The sequence below is a fragment of the Schistocerca gregaria genome, chromosome 1, assembly GCF_023897955.1.
Source record: "Schistocerca gregaria isolate iqSchGreg1 chromosome 1, iqSchGreg1.2, whole genome shotgun sequence".
Taxonomy (NCBI): Eukaryota; Metazoa; Arthropoda; class Insecta; order Orthoptera; family Acrididae; genus Schistocerca; species Schistocerca gregaria.
The window spans coordinates 868,818,996-868,834,903 of record NC_064920.1 but is presented as its reverse complement, the minus strand read 5'-3'; the positions used below and the strand labels follow the sequence as shown (position 1 = coordinate 868,834,903).

At 38.1% G+C, this 15,908-nt stretch overlaps 1 protein-coding gene across 10 annotated transcripts in view; it reads left to right on the top strand.

Annotated features, from left to right (window-relative positions):
- The window catches only part of LOC126273149 (kinesin-like protein KIF22), a 277,787-nt gene that overhangs the window by 34,691 nt on the left and 227,188 nt on the right, over nt 1–15,908 (top strand). For all 10 annotated transcript variants that reach the window (XM_049976670.1, XM_049976690.1, XM_049976635.1 and 7 more), the window contains one exon: nt 7,017–7,202. In XM_049976670.1, the coding sequence (XP_049832627.1) occupies nt 7,017–7,202 (186 nt within the window). The remainder of the gene's footprint in view (nt 1–7,016; nt 7,203–15,908) is intronic.

Here is a 15,908-nt window from a genome sequence, read left to right as displayed (position 1 = left end):
TCTGTAGTACAGTTAGTTAATAGTCCTCAACATGCAATTTTTCTGTATGCTTTACACAATCCGCCCATGCCGAGATTGTGATGCTCTCAATCGCTGTGTGCGTAAGACTCTCAACTTGTGCAGTTTTAGAAGTATTCCTCTTCTCTGTGAAGTAGGGTTTCAGCTGCGTCCATCTCGTCTCGATTGGGTTTTAATGGCAATGATATGGTGGCAATTCAATTACTTGGTGCCCACGTTATTAAGCAATGTCATCTGTATCATAGATACAGTATGCTGGTTTATTTGTGCTGGGAACCAGCATCAATTCCGCTCTGGTTTGTAACAGATTTTGAGGGTTACTATTGCTTAATAACCAAGTAATAATATTAAAAACAACGATTCCAAGACTTACCAAGCGGGAAAGCGCCGGCAGACAGGGACAATGAACAAAATACACAAACACACTCACAGAATTACTAGCTTTCGAACCGATGGTTGCTTCTTCAGGAAGGAGAGGGAAAGACGAAAGGATGTGGGTTTTAAGGGAGAGGGTAAGGAGTCATTCCAATCCCGGGAGCGGAAAGACTTCCCTTAGGGGGAAAAAAAGGACAGGTGTACACTCGCGCATACACACACACAAACACATATCTGCTTGTGTCTGTGTATGTGCGGATGGATGTGTGTGTGTGTGTGTGTGTGTGTGTGTGTGTGTGTGTGTGTGTGTGTGCGAGTGTACACCTATCCTTTTTTCCCCCTAAGGGAAGTCTTTCCGCTCCAGGGATTGGAATGACTCCTTACCTTCTTCCTTAAAACCCACATCCTTTCGTCTTTCCCTCTCCTTCCTGAAGAAGCAACCATCGGTTGCGAAAGCTAGTAATTCTGTGTGTGTGTTTGTGTATTTTGTTCATTGTGCCTGTCTGCCGGCGCTTTCCCGCTTGGTAAGTCTTGGAATCTTTGTTTTTAATATATTTTTCCCATGTGGAAGTTTCTTTCTATTTTATTTACAAGTAATAATATTGGATTTCTTGGTATATGTATTAGGGCTTTGTTGAGTTGCACTGAGTGGACACTGGCATTGCCCATCACAATAACTGAATTTGAGTGGAAGTATGATGATAATTGTTTTGTAAACCATTGTTGAAATACAGCATATGTCTTGTCAGTGCAGAACTCTTAGACTTTGAAGCCTTAAATATTAATTTACTATCAGGAATAAACCATTGATCCTGCATGTACAGTTGTAAGAATACTATATATACCTATTGGAACCAACAGGCCTATCATTCGCTTTCCGGCACTTTGACCTAGCATGGTTCTGGTTCATGTAAGTTTCATTAATATAATAAATGTGAGATGTTCCACTGTCTCAAATCTCCTGCATTTTTCTTAAAAATACTGTCCTAGCAATCACAGCAACACTTCTCTTCATAAGGAATTTTCTCCCATTGCTTATCTTCAATATGCTTTGCATTGTCCATTGATTGCTGCTACAATCAAAGTTCTCAGTTGGGTATTCATGCCTCGAATACTCTTAACGCTTTGGATGACTTAAAGTGGTGAAGTATATGTGAAAACTCCCATTTCTTTAACAATATCACCTACTTGAGATGGTCAGCCGACTTTCCTTGCTGGTTAGCTTGTTGCTGCAACCTCTTTTCCTCTTTGTCTCTGAAGTATATTTGTTAGGAACAGGAATTTCTCAAAACTCTTTCTGCTTGTAAAATTAAGCAGATGTATGCAGTTTCTTTTGCTTCACTTAATGATGTATATTTAAACATCAGACTTTTGCAAATCTCATTCACCACCTGTCAAGTAAGTCTCTTCTTGTATCCAAAGGTTAGAAACAAAGTTCATTTACACATATGAGAAAGTTGGCTTGAAACCCAAGTCCATTCTCATCCTGAATATGAATACATGTCTTATCCTTTCCAAGTCCAAGACGAGCATTAATTAACAATATTTCAACTGTTCTTCTTTTTTTCACTACAATAGTCAAAGTTATAAAACAGCACAGAATACATAAACACTCCTTGTTCTTTCACTACGGCTTCCATGGTGCGACCGGCAAACACTTGTCAATGCTGTTTGATTGCCGCGTCTACAGTTGTCTCGTGATAAACTTCAAACCTGCTCACACAGACAGCTGATGTGCAGTAAATAGCGTTCCTTTCTCCCACTCACAATTAAAATATCGGGTGTTCAAGACGGTGGAAGGCAGAGTGGTTCTAGAATTTACACGGAAATTCTTGAAGCACTACAATACAAATGGAATATTGTATGATGTAAAAAAACCTTGGAAAATTATCAAAGTCGCCTACCACCTTCTTATGATTGCATCATATCCCTGGCAGTTTAAAAGATACTGATCCAGTGGCTTTGATAGATGCAGTCACTTCACTGGGAATACACTGTACAGTCCTCAGTCGTACATCATGCACCTCTGCCTCTCTTGCCTGGCTATTGGTAACATTTTGGCAAGCACCACTTGGCCACAAGTCATCTTCTTCAGACTGTCTTTTTCAAAGAGTTATACACTTGGGGCACTATAGCTCTTGCTTGCTTGTCTGTGTCTGGGCACCTTTCTGATCCATCAACCATAACAAAGACTTTGCAAACAATTTAGCCTTTAATACAGTAGAATATTAAACAGTTCCATTCTATAGCTTTATTAAACTCACAACACATCTGACCTCCAAAATGTTCTGTCACTCCAATACTATCAAACCAATGACACATTTTACCTTAAATTTCCTATACTTCATGTCTATGGTGACAAATTTTTTGTCATCAGACTACTGGTTTCGGCCAGACAAAAACTGGTAGTCTGATGACAAAAAATGTGTGGCCATAGACATGAAGTAAAGGAAATTTATTTGTATATTCAGGTCACTGTTCAATTTGTGACCAAGTCGCAGCTTGTGAGATTATTTACCTTAATTATTTTCTTGTTTTGTTTTCCTTTGATTTTTTCATGATGCTGTGGACATGCCATGCAGTGCCATCAACTCTTGCCATATTACTTCTCCATCTGCAGAGGGTCAAGGGCTGGAGGAGAACTTTGAAGTATTCAAATTATGTAAAGGTCTTTTAAAAACTCTTCTGTATTTTGTTGTTCTGATACAACAAATACAACATTGGGTGAACAGAACTCGTATCTGTACATCGGAACAATTTCTCTGTGCACTCTTACAACAGAAGAAAATGACATTCCTCTTCAGCTTCTTTCAACTGTTTCTGGGCATTGTCATTGTTCGCAGCTTCTCTTGTTCTCTGCCTTTCAAACCACTGTCAGATGCCAAAGCATAAACAACCCCTTCGCAGCAGGTGGACACACCCAATCACTGTTATGGTGGTGATGTTCTGTGCTCGTGCATCTTGCCCCGACTCTGTGCCGAGTTCAAAGTTCTCTATGTGTGAACTACCTAAACAATGTTTTCACATGAACATCTTTCATCCGATTGTGAGGAAGAGGTGTAAGAATATGTACATGGAGGAGACCTAACCACTACACCTTCAAAGTATACTCAGCAGTGCGTGAAACTTGCTCAGATGATTGGCTGGAGTGTCGTGTGGTACATTGTCTCTTGCTACTACGCATTGCTCCACCACCCACCTTCTTACCTGCACAGCTCTATAACACCTGGGAGGACAGTTGTTTACTCGACCATGCAGGATCGTACAGCCATGTCAAGTATCAGGAGCCAGGAGACTGTCTTGGTTTGTACTAGATAAGTATCCACACAGAGAGTGCGATGATTTGGGGAGCACCATGGATTGTTACACTTGACTTGTGCCATGTCATCCAGATTGCATTAGTTGTTGCATGATCTCAGCACCTGGCCTGATGACAAACAATAAATTAAATAAAATAATAAATAAAAGGTGTGCCATTGGTTACACAACACAGTCAGCTATGGCTCGCATAGTTTGTAATATGGACAACAGGCATTATTTCTGTTAAAGTCCATGAGTTTGTCCTATCTTAAAGTTCTCTATTTCTAGAAAATAACACACTACTACTGTTGCATGTGCTGTCCTGACCTCCCTTGAAACAGAGGATGTTCGACTACTACTTTGGCCAACTCTAACCCATTGAAAGCATATTGCCATCGATTGCCAAAGAGATTGGCACACCACTATTTAACAGCCACTATGCTTGCTAAACTCTAGTATAGCGTTAAAGCAGCATGGAGTGATATACATGTAGTCAAAGCAACATGTTTCTTGCCACATACGTCTCGTGAAGTACATTTTGCTGAAGTGGAAGAAATTAGATCTCATATGCAACTTAATCACTGGACTTGCATCCTATTTAACATTTGTGCATGGAAGAAGATAGAGGCAAATGATAGTGGTACATGAAATATTCTTACCATGCACCATGAGGAGAAGTCACCATATGTGTCATCCAAGCTCAGTTAGTCAGTGCCCAACCAAGTTAAAGCAGCTGTTTCTGTCAAAGGTACCAATTTTTGCTCCTTGTATATCCAAAATTCATCCACAAGCTTAATCATGTATTCTACTACTATACTGTACACACACAGTAATAAACATTTCATTATTTGATGTGCTTTCTAGTGTTGCAAAGTTAATGGCATGTAGTGTAGTATGGAAACAGAGGTTGAAACACAGAGGACCAAACAATGAATTAAGTTTACAAGTTTGTTTCACTAGAGTTACATACAAATGCTTAAATTAAAGTTTGTGAATAGTATACTGTAGTTGCTCAACAGAGGAAAAGTGACCGGATCTGATGGGACTCTTGCACAACTCTATACAGATTATGTGAAATAACTTTCTCTCTTCAATCAGCAGTTTATATTAGATTGCTGTAGCATTAAGTTATTGGCCACAGGCATGTGAATAAGCCTATAATGCCAACATCAGTATTTTGCAGAATTGTGGGACACATTTTAGGCTGCTGTGCTATGCTCTTCTTTGATACTGAAAATTTGCTCTGCAAGAATCAACAGGATTTTTAAAAAACTGGTTTTACGAATTTAGCTTGCTGTGTCATCCGTAAGATCCAGAAAACAGTAAGCAACTGAAGTCAACTTCATTTTGCAATTATAGCCTTATGGAAAGCTTTCAATACAATTCTGCAGTGTTACCTAATGAGCAGTATAAGAGATTATGGAATATCAGACAAGATTTGTGATTCATTGGGCAACAAATAGAACTCAGAAACTCGGCTCTTATCAAGGGGAAATTGTTATAAGTGGAAATATACCACAAGGGAGTGCTCTGAGTGCGCCACTATCATGATATGTGTAAAGTACTGGTCTGATGGATAATGCCTGAAGCTCCATCAGGCTGTTTGCGGGTAATGCTGTATACAGAGGGAAGTTGCAACAGCAAAATAATAGTAGGGAAATGTGACATTTTTGTTTAGGGACTAGCTGTTGACCTTTAACATAAACAAATTTAAAGTTATATGTGGAATTAGCTGCAAAGACTTAGTAATGGTTTTCGACACAATTGATGATCAGTCAATAGGAATACAGTAGTCGTGACCATTTAATATCTAGGAGTATAGATTTGAAGCAATAGAAATGGAATGATCACATGAAACTAGTAGTAGATATGATTGGTATTGGACACACAATGCTAAGAAAATGCAGTCTGGCCACAAATAAAATAGCTTACAAACCACTGTTTGACAGATCCTTGAATACCGCAGGTCATCCTACATCACTTAACTGACTGAATTAATAGAGGTAACAGAGAAGGTGGAAAGAACAGCAGCATGCGACATGATGAGTTTGGTTAATTAGTGGAACTGAATCATGTGGGCACTCATTCAAATCCAAAGGCAGCTGCTACAGTAACGATATTAAGCATCATGCAAAGATTTGCTCTTAAAATTTTGAAAATGTATATTTCTAACAGAGTCAAGCATCTTATTTCCTCTCACATATAATTTTTGAAGTGACCATGATGATAAAAAGGAAAAAAAAAAAATGGATGTCATATGGAGGCTTATCGACAGTTTTTCAACATATTTAATGTTTGTGGATAATGGTGCATGAATACTCTTACCAAACACCACGAGGTGACTTGGGGCATACAGGTTAAAACTGCAAATGAATCAAATTAACTAGCTAGAAAGAATAATCAAGCTGCTGTTGTGTACACCAGCAAACAGATAAATAAAAACTGATTAATTAAATTTGTATTAAGAATTGAAAAAAAATGAATATACTGAATACAGGTTTAATTCCATTAAGTTGTGCTACTTGGAACCAATGATTGGAATTTTGAAGTAGAAAAATAATATGTGCTACATCAAGAAATACATTTTGAAATATATTTGTCTTTCAAAACCACAGATTGAATGAAGGATTGCCTGGTATTAAAGTAAAATTTCTGCTGAATTTTAACTTTTTTAATTGTTGTTTCATAAAATGCCCATTTTACTTATTTTGACATATGGATACAGATTTCTGTTTTCCATTCCTTCATAAAATGTGGAGTATCCCGCTGACCATCACATATCTTGCGTGATACTGTCTGTTAATGTTGCAAGGGTGATGTGTGATCAAAGAACAGTTGATAATATGACAGGTAGTGTAACTGTATGATATTTTTCTTTAACATGATATCCTAAGCATCAGTTTTTGCTTTTACTGTGAATTGCATATGTTTGTGCCTGTGCTCACACTTTGGAAGTGGGGAAAACATTATGTTCACTAGAAACAAAGCAACTTGTCATTGCTGGCACAAGCAATGTAGTTTCGGTATGCCATAACTGCTCATCCCAGAAGCAGTATAACACCTTAACATACAGTGTTAGTTAATGTAGTATTTATAGCTATACAAACTCTTTCTAAAGAATTTTAAATATGTTAATAATGTTACGAGAATTTGTGATGAGAATATTTGTTTCAGATATGCCTTTTCACATTTTATGCATAGATTTTGTAAAGAGCTGTGTTGTAAATACAGTTTTGGTATTCATACAGCATAAACTGTTTGTGGCTGAAGAACCTTATTACAATAGTTAATGATTCATTGATCAGTAACTTCCTTTGTTTCAGGTTGTTATTATAGGAGAGCGTGGATTTTCTTTTGATCATGTATTTATCGAGGAAGGGCAGGAGACCATTTTTAATTTACTTATGACACCTGTCATAGACAAGTTATTACAAGGTGTTAATTGTTCTGTTATTGCCTATGGACAAACAGGAACCGGAAAAACATATACAATGGGAACAGAACCACAGGTAAATACATGTGATGCTGTGTTTCCTGGTTATCTATAGGCTGTTTGTTGCCAGTATTTAACAAAGTAAACCAGTTAAACTTTTATTATTTATTCTGTTCAGTCTCATGTTACTTGATGTAGTTACTTCATTAAAGTAACTCACTCAGAGTAGGATTAGCAACAACATATGTCTTGAAACACAGAAAAATCAAATACTATGAAACATGGCCCGTAACTCATTTTGCAGACTGAACTGTGAAAGACTGATACAAATTATGAAATACAGAAACCATTGTGCTTAGATTGAATTTTCTGTTTACAAATAGCTTTCTTAATAGCTAGAAGCATAAATGGATCATGTAGAATGTTGACATCCCAACTAGGACATTGTTACATGATACACAAATCATCAGCGAGAAAGAAGCTTCCAGGTCTGGGATAAACAAGATGGAAGTTGCATACCAACTCATTGGAGCTGTTTGTAACAAATGATTTATGTTGTGTAATGGTAAGCTCCAACACTGTCCTCCTGGAGCCAGTGGAAATGATGCCTTTGATTTGTTCTTATGGCAATCCTCCACTGATCCATGTTTCCTTAATGAAATTCTTGGATTGGCTCACAGCTAGAGACCAGTCCTGTGTTGAAACTTTAACAATACTTCTTTTGTCTGCCTTTGCACCTCTCTAAGGATAAACCTTTTGTTTTTTCTTGCCATATTACTTTTTACTTGAGGTTTGCATAAAGTCAAAATAAATGGAAATTGCACGGAAGATGCCCGGTTAATCGGTGCCATTTCACCATAATCAGTTTCCACAGAAACCAACTTGTTAATGCGGCTGCAAAGGAGGCTTGCTCCCTTACATGTCCTGCTCATTGCTCTGTTTTCCCTGCAAGCTGTTACCACATAATATGACCCAGAAGACCATATTATGATGGGTGACTCTGTGGTTCGCAGTGCAGAGCAATATACTGTGGCTGGTGAAATCTTCAATGGGACCAGCTCCTTCTGACTATGATGAACTTAAGAAGTAGCACTTACATGTCTCAGAGTGACACAGGGCTCTCTCTTACATCATGATGCATCACCAGTGTGTCAAAGATGAAGTATGCAGTTGTCAATATGACATATTTTAACTGAATGTTTTATATGACAACGTGAGGGCAGATATATGTCTGCCACAGTATCTGTCGTCTATTTTAACTGATAATAAGGCAAGTATGGTTTGTGTCTTAATGTTTTGTGTGATGTCAGGACTCTTTCCCAAAATTGTAGTTGTGCACTTTCAGTGTTCTGGCGTAAAAGTCAAGTGCTGGCCATGGTCAGGATTGGTAGTGCCGACTGTGAAGAAGATGTCAGCCAATAGTACACTGACCGATCCCTCTCTTGGATGAGACGAAGACAGCAGCGGCCTCTAGGTGAAGAGAATATAAGTGCCTTGGTGCCTGGCCATGGTCCAGCTGAAGACTAGCTGTTCTACGAGCTCTACAGCAGCGACTTAGGAACTGTATTGTTTCACTTGTATTAGGAGTTGTATGTGTCTGTCACCCATTGTGTGTGACACACCATTGTAAATTCTCAGAGTTAAGTATTGTCATTTATCTTGATTTGCTTGAATTGTTGTCTAGCGATCCGAGAAAGCAGGTTTCCTAGGCACCCCATATTCGACAAATGGGCAGTACACAACTTTTAGTGTGTCATCGAGTGGTTTGCTCACCAATTATATGGTTTGGTCACCCACAGCCACAGTAATCTGGCTCCATTTTAAATGTATCTCTGCTTGTATTTTATACTTGTTTTTAAGTAGTTATTCTACTGTGTTCTAACTAAATTTTATCGACAGTTTTGTATGAATCTTCTGATGCCAATTTTGTATTTTAAATGTTTCTTTGTTGTTACAGCTTTGTTTTAAAATTATTTTTAATTGGTTTTCCCCACCTATTTCATGCAAAGGCACTGATGACCTCACTGTTTAATCCTTTAAAACAATAATCACAACAAATCACATAGCCAGTTCTTTGACTGGATAGCTTGTTTTTTTGACTGTAGAGGTTCAGTTAATGCTGACTTATGCATGCTAAGTTTAGCTTTCCGTGAGGCAACACTACCTCTCACACTCTCCCTCCCTAACGAAATCCTAAGGACTTTGTGTAACATGATGGATTGGTATTGCACTTTGCCCATTACTGTCATTGAATTTGGGAGGGGCAGGGAGGATTTTGTAGCAGAAAAATATTAAACCATTCCGTGAAAACTGGTCATTTTTTCACATTGATTCTAATTCTCCTGCTACCTATTGATACATTTGCAGCCAACAAATGTGTTTTCAGATGACCTCTTTTTCCAGCGGATCTTGTGTTGGGATGTATCACACTGCTACAAAAACATGACTCATACAAAAACATTAGTTCCCATCAGCAGCTGACCAATACTGCAATGCTTGAAACATTTCACTTCATAATATGAGATAAAGAACATGGAAACAGCTGATGCTCAACAGCATGTGCTTCTGTTCAAAAATGGTGTGGCAGGAGGATGCTTCTGTCAACATAATGGTGGGGCAGGAGGGGAAGCTGGCTTGTATTTGTGATTTCTGTACAGGGAAAAACTATCAAAAATCCCATGTTATTTTAATCACATTATTGATATTTGAACTTTTCTTCTTGCTGATGTTTTCCTGATATGCATCTAGATCCTGGGGGCACTGCCTTGATGTCAGTTGAAAACTCATTTCTCAAGGAGATTTGGAGGCTTGCTTTGGTTACTTGGGTTGACCTCATTTTGACTCCGTAGGTCTTTGCATAACTTCTCTGTTCTGCTCTTGAAGGTGTCTGAAATCTCGCTTCTGAATTTTACTTTGTTCAATCAAGGCCTGTTGTGCAATTGCTCTCTTTGTTGTCAAAGCATCTTTCTTTCAGGCTTTGGAATTGTGCATTTTGATCAGTAGGGTCTTAGGCCTTCTAGAAGTCAACAAAAATCACCACTAAATTTCTGTTTCTGAGCTTCAGATATGAAAGATCAGGGTGAATATGTCCGGGGAAATCTGAGGAAAAAACCCAAAAACTTTTTCGTCTGGAAGAAATCCGGGAAAAATGCGGGAATGTTTTAGAATTCCATTGTTTTGGTTTTCAGTTAACTTTTTGTAATGATACTCTAACAATGAATTTTACTTTAGCCCACTACTGCAGAATACTACTGCAGCAATAAAATATAAACGAGAGATTAACACCAAAATAAAACTTCAGATATAAAGAAAGTGCATCATTTACAACAACAAAACACAGTGCACACAGAAGAATGTGCCAAAAATCAAAATGGTGTCACAGACTGCAATACTTCATGACAACAAATTGCTTTCCATGCGTCTTTCCTGTGGGCCTTGTTTTGATGAGCGTGATGGGAAAATATTGCGAATGGTGGTTTGAGAAGTGTTACTTTCAAAGTAAACTTCCTTTTAAGCAATATGAATTATGCTACGTGTGAGAACGCGCGGTGAATTTCTTAAATCACAGAGTGTTACACTGTCATTTGAAATTTAACACATTTGGGCCCAAAAGGCCAGCCATTTATGACATTACATAAAATTTTACTGGAGCATTTGTGTTTCATAACTTAAAGGACAACACACGCTAAAAAAGACGAAGTTTGAAGGTTAGGTTGTCATATTTCTTTTAATTCTTTCATATTGATAAATATTACATGTGAAAGCTTAGCTTTTCTTGTAAATATATGTATGCATATTAATTTAGACCATTAAATTTTCTCATTTGTGTGTTCATGCTACTTAGCAGTGATGTTGCTATTGGCTGACTACATCACATCACATGTTCTATCGCTCAAGTATCTGCTGTTATTGGCTGGCGAGATCATGTGGCATGAGCTATAATTGGCTGACAAAAGTGGGTCACACTGTAGAGTTCAATGTGTTGGAAGTTATCATGCTGTATTTGGTGAAATTTGTGTTTATATTTTCATAATATGAATGCACTGTAAATGCTGCTGCACATCAAAGAGCTTTACAAAACATGTTGTTTCTTCCTGGGCTTTGTTTCCTAAAGTACTGGAAATCTCTATGCTTCACTATTCAAAGGACTGATAAGTTTTATAGTACCGAGGTAAAGTGTATTGTCACTTAACACAGAAAAAATGTACTTTCACCCAGGAGAAAGTGAATTTTCACCCGGGGAGTGAAACCCGGGAAAAATCTGGCTATTTTTTTCTTCTTGTCCCCGTATACAACCTGAAGATTAATGTTTGATAAGCTGGTCAACACAATAGCATCCTTTCCTAAACCATATTTTTGTAGTTGTGAGTTACATAGTTCCTCTGTATGGGTCTGTAGGGCTTTCAAGTTAATCTCGTTGTTAATTGAGTGAGATGCCATGATAGTTGTTCATATCAGATTTAATACTTTTTTTGTGAACAGTGGACTGGTGTCCAATCACTTTAATTTTTTCTGTTTCCTAGATCTTATGGATTCTCTGTAGTGGCTTTTCTATTGGTTTTTCACCAATGTGCTTCCAAAGTTGAGCAATTATTGCATATTTGCTAGTTCCTTTATTGTTCTTGAGGGTCGGGATGATCTACATAATGTCCACTTTTGTGGGTGGATATGATTATGTTTGTTTGTGGAGTTTCCTGAAGCTAATTTGTGTGTTCACTGCTGAGAAGTATTTTTCCATTCCTGTCATTGTGAGTCACTTTTCCTTTGGGAGTACTGTAAGTACTAAATTTGCCTTGAGATGCCCTAGGAATTACAAGTGCCCCCCCGAAATCCTGCCTGACCTGTCCAAACTGGCTTTCATCAAATGTGTACTTTTGTTATATGGTTTCTTGCTGTAAGGAATTTCTTCTTGCTATCTTTGCTCTGGTGCAAGTTAACCTTCTTGCCACGTGTGTCGTCGTCATTTCACATTTGTTCCTTCGTTCCCTTAATGCTACTGTCTTATTAGCTGTTTTGATCATGTGTTCTATGAGTTATTTTCAGTTCTCTCTCTCTCTCTCTCTCTCTCTCTCTCTCTCTCTCTCTCTCTCTCTCTCTCGCTCTCTCTCTCTCTCTCTCGCTCTCTCTCTCTCTCTCTCTCTCTCTCTCTAGGGACTCTAGTTTCTGAGAGAACTCATGGTTGGAGTAGAGCTATTCTGTCGAGTCTGCTAACTTTCACTCTCCAGACCCTCCTGGAAAGAAGATGGTCTTGGATCCATGAGAGGTAGTGATCAAGTCAATGTTTGGTGTTCTCAAGGATGTTCAGATTCTCAGTTCATCAATCTGCCATTTGTGTAATGGAAACATGGTCAGTTTGAAACTCGCCAATTTGGTGATGCTCAGGTCTTTTGTTTCCTGATAAAGTATTTGATGCTTAATTTTAGAACAAGGTTGAAGACCTTAAGGTGTTCTGAAAGTCTGTCTCCATTGCAGTTAGTTCTTGGCAGTGAGATGGTATTGACGAAAATGAAATTCTGTTTTTTAAAAGCACTGCTTGTAATTAATGTAAGGCAAGCATCAACTTGGTGTGAGGGAGAGTGCTGTTTGTATGGCTTTTTAAAGTAGCTGCTGTAGTGATTCGAGAATTTCTGTGTTAATTCTAGAACCACTCAGCCTTCTACTGTCTTGAACACACGATATTCTAGATATGAGTGTGGGATGGTAAAATCCTACCTGTTGTGTGTCACATGTTTGTGTGTGCAGGTTTAAAATCAGTCACGAGAAGAAAGTAGACGCGGCGGTCGAACAGCACCGACAAGTACCTCTTGGGCAATCCATAGAGGTATTGCTGAGTGTGTAATGAAGAACTATGGAGTGTACAGGCCACTCTGCTTATTGTGCCAGTGACTTGTTAATTAAAATGAGAACAGTTGAAAATGTACTCTTATAGACTCTTGACTCAGCCTTGGTAGAGGCAAGGCGTATTTTCTGATTCATTTTAAGACAGTCATGTTAGTCAAGCCAACTTTCTTTTAACTGTAGCTCATTTTGTTTCTAATGTTTGATGGTACGGTGTACGTATAGAAAGTTACATTTGTATGTTGAAAGTGTGAATTATATTGTGCACGAAAGTCAAATACATTGTTAACTGATGAAAAGGAAAGTTTGTATAAGTAGAAAGAGGCTTAAAAGTTCCTGTACCTAGCACTATTTGACGGAGAAGAAGTCAAGAGATTTTCCAGCAGCTGACTATCCTGTGAAGAAGAGGGGCTGCAAAATTCCAAGTAAGCCACCTCGTAAAGAAGTGGAATGTGGTTTGGGGAAATAAATTAGTATAACCCACACTCTCACTCACACTTATAAGGTAGCAGAATGTTAGAATGTGGCGACCTGTGTGAAAGGACCGAAAAAACTGGAATTTTCAGTCAAAAGCGAGAGAAGAATATGTTGTGTGTTTTTCGTAGCAACCAAATATAATGCTCTGAGACATGGGAATATGTTCAAGTATCAAATGGAGCAAAATTTGAGTGAAAAATTTGAAGACATGAAAAATTCACAACGAAAAAACAGCAAAGATGATTTCGATGAATTTGTCTAACAAGAAATATGGGCAGAATACTTCAATCAAGAAGATCCAGTGCTGGGACTATAAAGCTCTCACACACGTCACGGTGATGCAGACACGGAAACCAAGGTACACCCGATGCTGCTGGCACCAGCTGCTGTTGAGCAAATTTTTATATGTGTATACATATAAATATATAACAATAATAATAATAAGAATGGGTACACAAATAAAGAGATTAATAGAAATAAATTATTTTCACTTGATGCCCAAATTATAGGTCTTAGAGTATCTCTCATTTGCGTCCGTGTTAAGTTGAACTAACTTCATTATTGTCGAGATCTATACTCTTCTGTTAGGTACTTTTCCTTCCGATGCCGCAAAACTTTCCATTCTTCATGACTGTGTCGGTAATGTAATTTTCATTTATCGGACTTCATCCGTGGCAGGCTGCATATGTCACATGATATTTTCGTGGTGTGCGGAAGAAAGTAAAAAGGCCACAAATTTTTGCACTGAGGAAAACTTATTATTCAGATACCATGAAAGCTACTACACGCATCTCATATCTACACACATCATCTCTCCACGGGAACTCAAGACGTAAGGTGACAAAAAATTGAATGAGGTCTCTATCATTTGTTCTTGCCTTCCGGTGTAGCAAAATACATCTTTTGTGGGCGCTTACAACAGTTATCCTTGGCTTTTCCTACGAACCAATACTCTGTCCTCCGGTGCTGACCTTCCTTCACATCCGCTCACTTACGCTATGAGAATTCTATGGCAGGTGAGCGTGAAACAAAACTGCATTACTTTAGCATGAAGTGGTACAAGATACTGTTGAGTGAACGTTATGTGTGTAGTTATCATATTTAAAGTTAGTTTTAAATGCTTACAAGAGCTAAAGCATATAAGAGTATGGAAAATGTACAACAGGTTGAGGAAACTCAAGACACAGCTATGGCCATGAAAGTTAGCGAAGAAGCAGCTGACTGGTCTGAGTTGATAAATTTAATTAAAGCTCAGAGTCTGAAATTAAATGTTCAGAGTGAGACTCTAAGGAAAGAGTTAGGTTTGGTAAATTCTCAGTTAAATGCTCAGAGGGAGATTCTAAATATTCAAATGACAAATTTGGGTTTGTTAAGTGCCAATTTCGACTCAAAGAGAAGAATTTAGTAATCTGCGTGAAGGCATGGGCGCTTTGAAGAACTCGTATAAATCATATGTTTACTGACCTTAGTCAGAAGCAGAATAATACCTTAACACTGAGAACAAATGTAATAATGTGGAATCTGAACTTATTGAAAAGTTAGGCTCTTTTGAAAAGTATACAATATTAAGTATAATGATGTAAGACATGTGTTGTATACTTTGCAAAAGAGTGTAGATAAGCAGAATGTGTTAATGCCAATCATTCAATCGCAAATTACAGGTGTCAGTACATGGGTAGACAAAGACAATGTAGAAAGAAATTTCAATGAGGAAGTGACTAACTCGATATTATGAATGTAATTGGTGTGTGTGTGTGTGTGTGTGTGTGTGTGTGTGTGTGTGTGTGTGTGTGTGTGTGTGTGTGAGAGAGAGAGAGAGAGAGAGAGAGAGAGAGAGAGAGAGAGATTGGGGGTGGGGGTGGGGGGACAATTTGGGGAGATTATAGGTCAAAAAGTTACTGAGAGAATAACATTCGGGAATGTATCGCCTACACCTTCTTCTGAACTTAATGATACCAGGAAGGGTACAGAGGACCTGTTGGAAAGAGATTAAGCTTATCGAGGACAAAGTAGAAAAAAGGGTATCTTCACCTAACATTGTATTAACTAATGAAACTGTGACTGATTTACAATGGGGAGTTAATTCAGGGTTATGTAAACAATACCCTAAATTTAAGCCAGACGGAGATGTACATCCGGCCCATTTCTTAAAAAGGTTTAACCAAGCATTACCAAAAAATTGGGAAGATTCTAAGAAGATCGAATTTGTTGTGGGGTGTCTCCTAGGGGAAGCCTCAGAATGAGGTACAGTAAATATTGAGAATTTTTCCACTTGGGAAGACTTTCAAAAGAAATTGAAAGAGAAATACTGGTCTGCCAGTGCTCAAGAAAAGTTGATATTAGATCTATGGAACCCAAATGTTACAATAATACTTGGGGTACTATGAGGAAGTATTTCGATTGGCATTAAACACAAGCATAATATTTAGATAAGCCAATGGAAGAAGAGCGATTGGTGCATATTTTA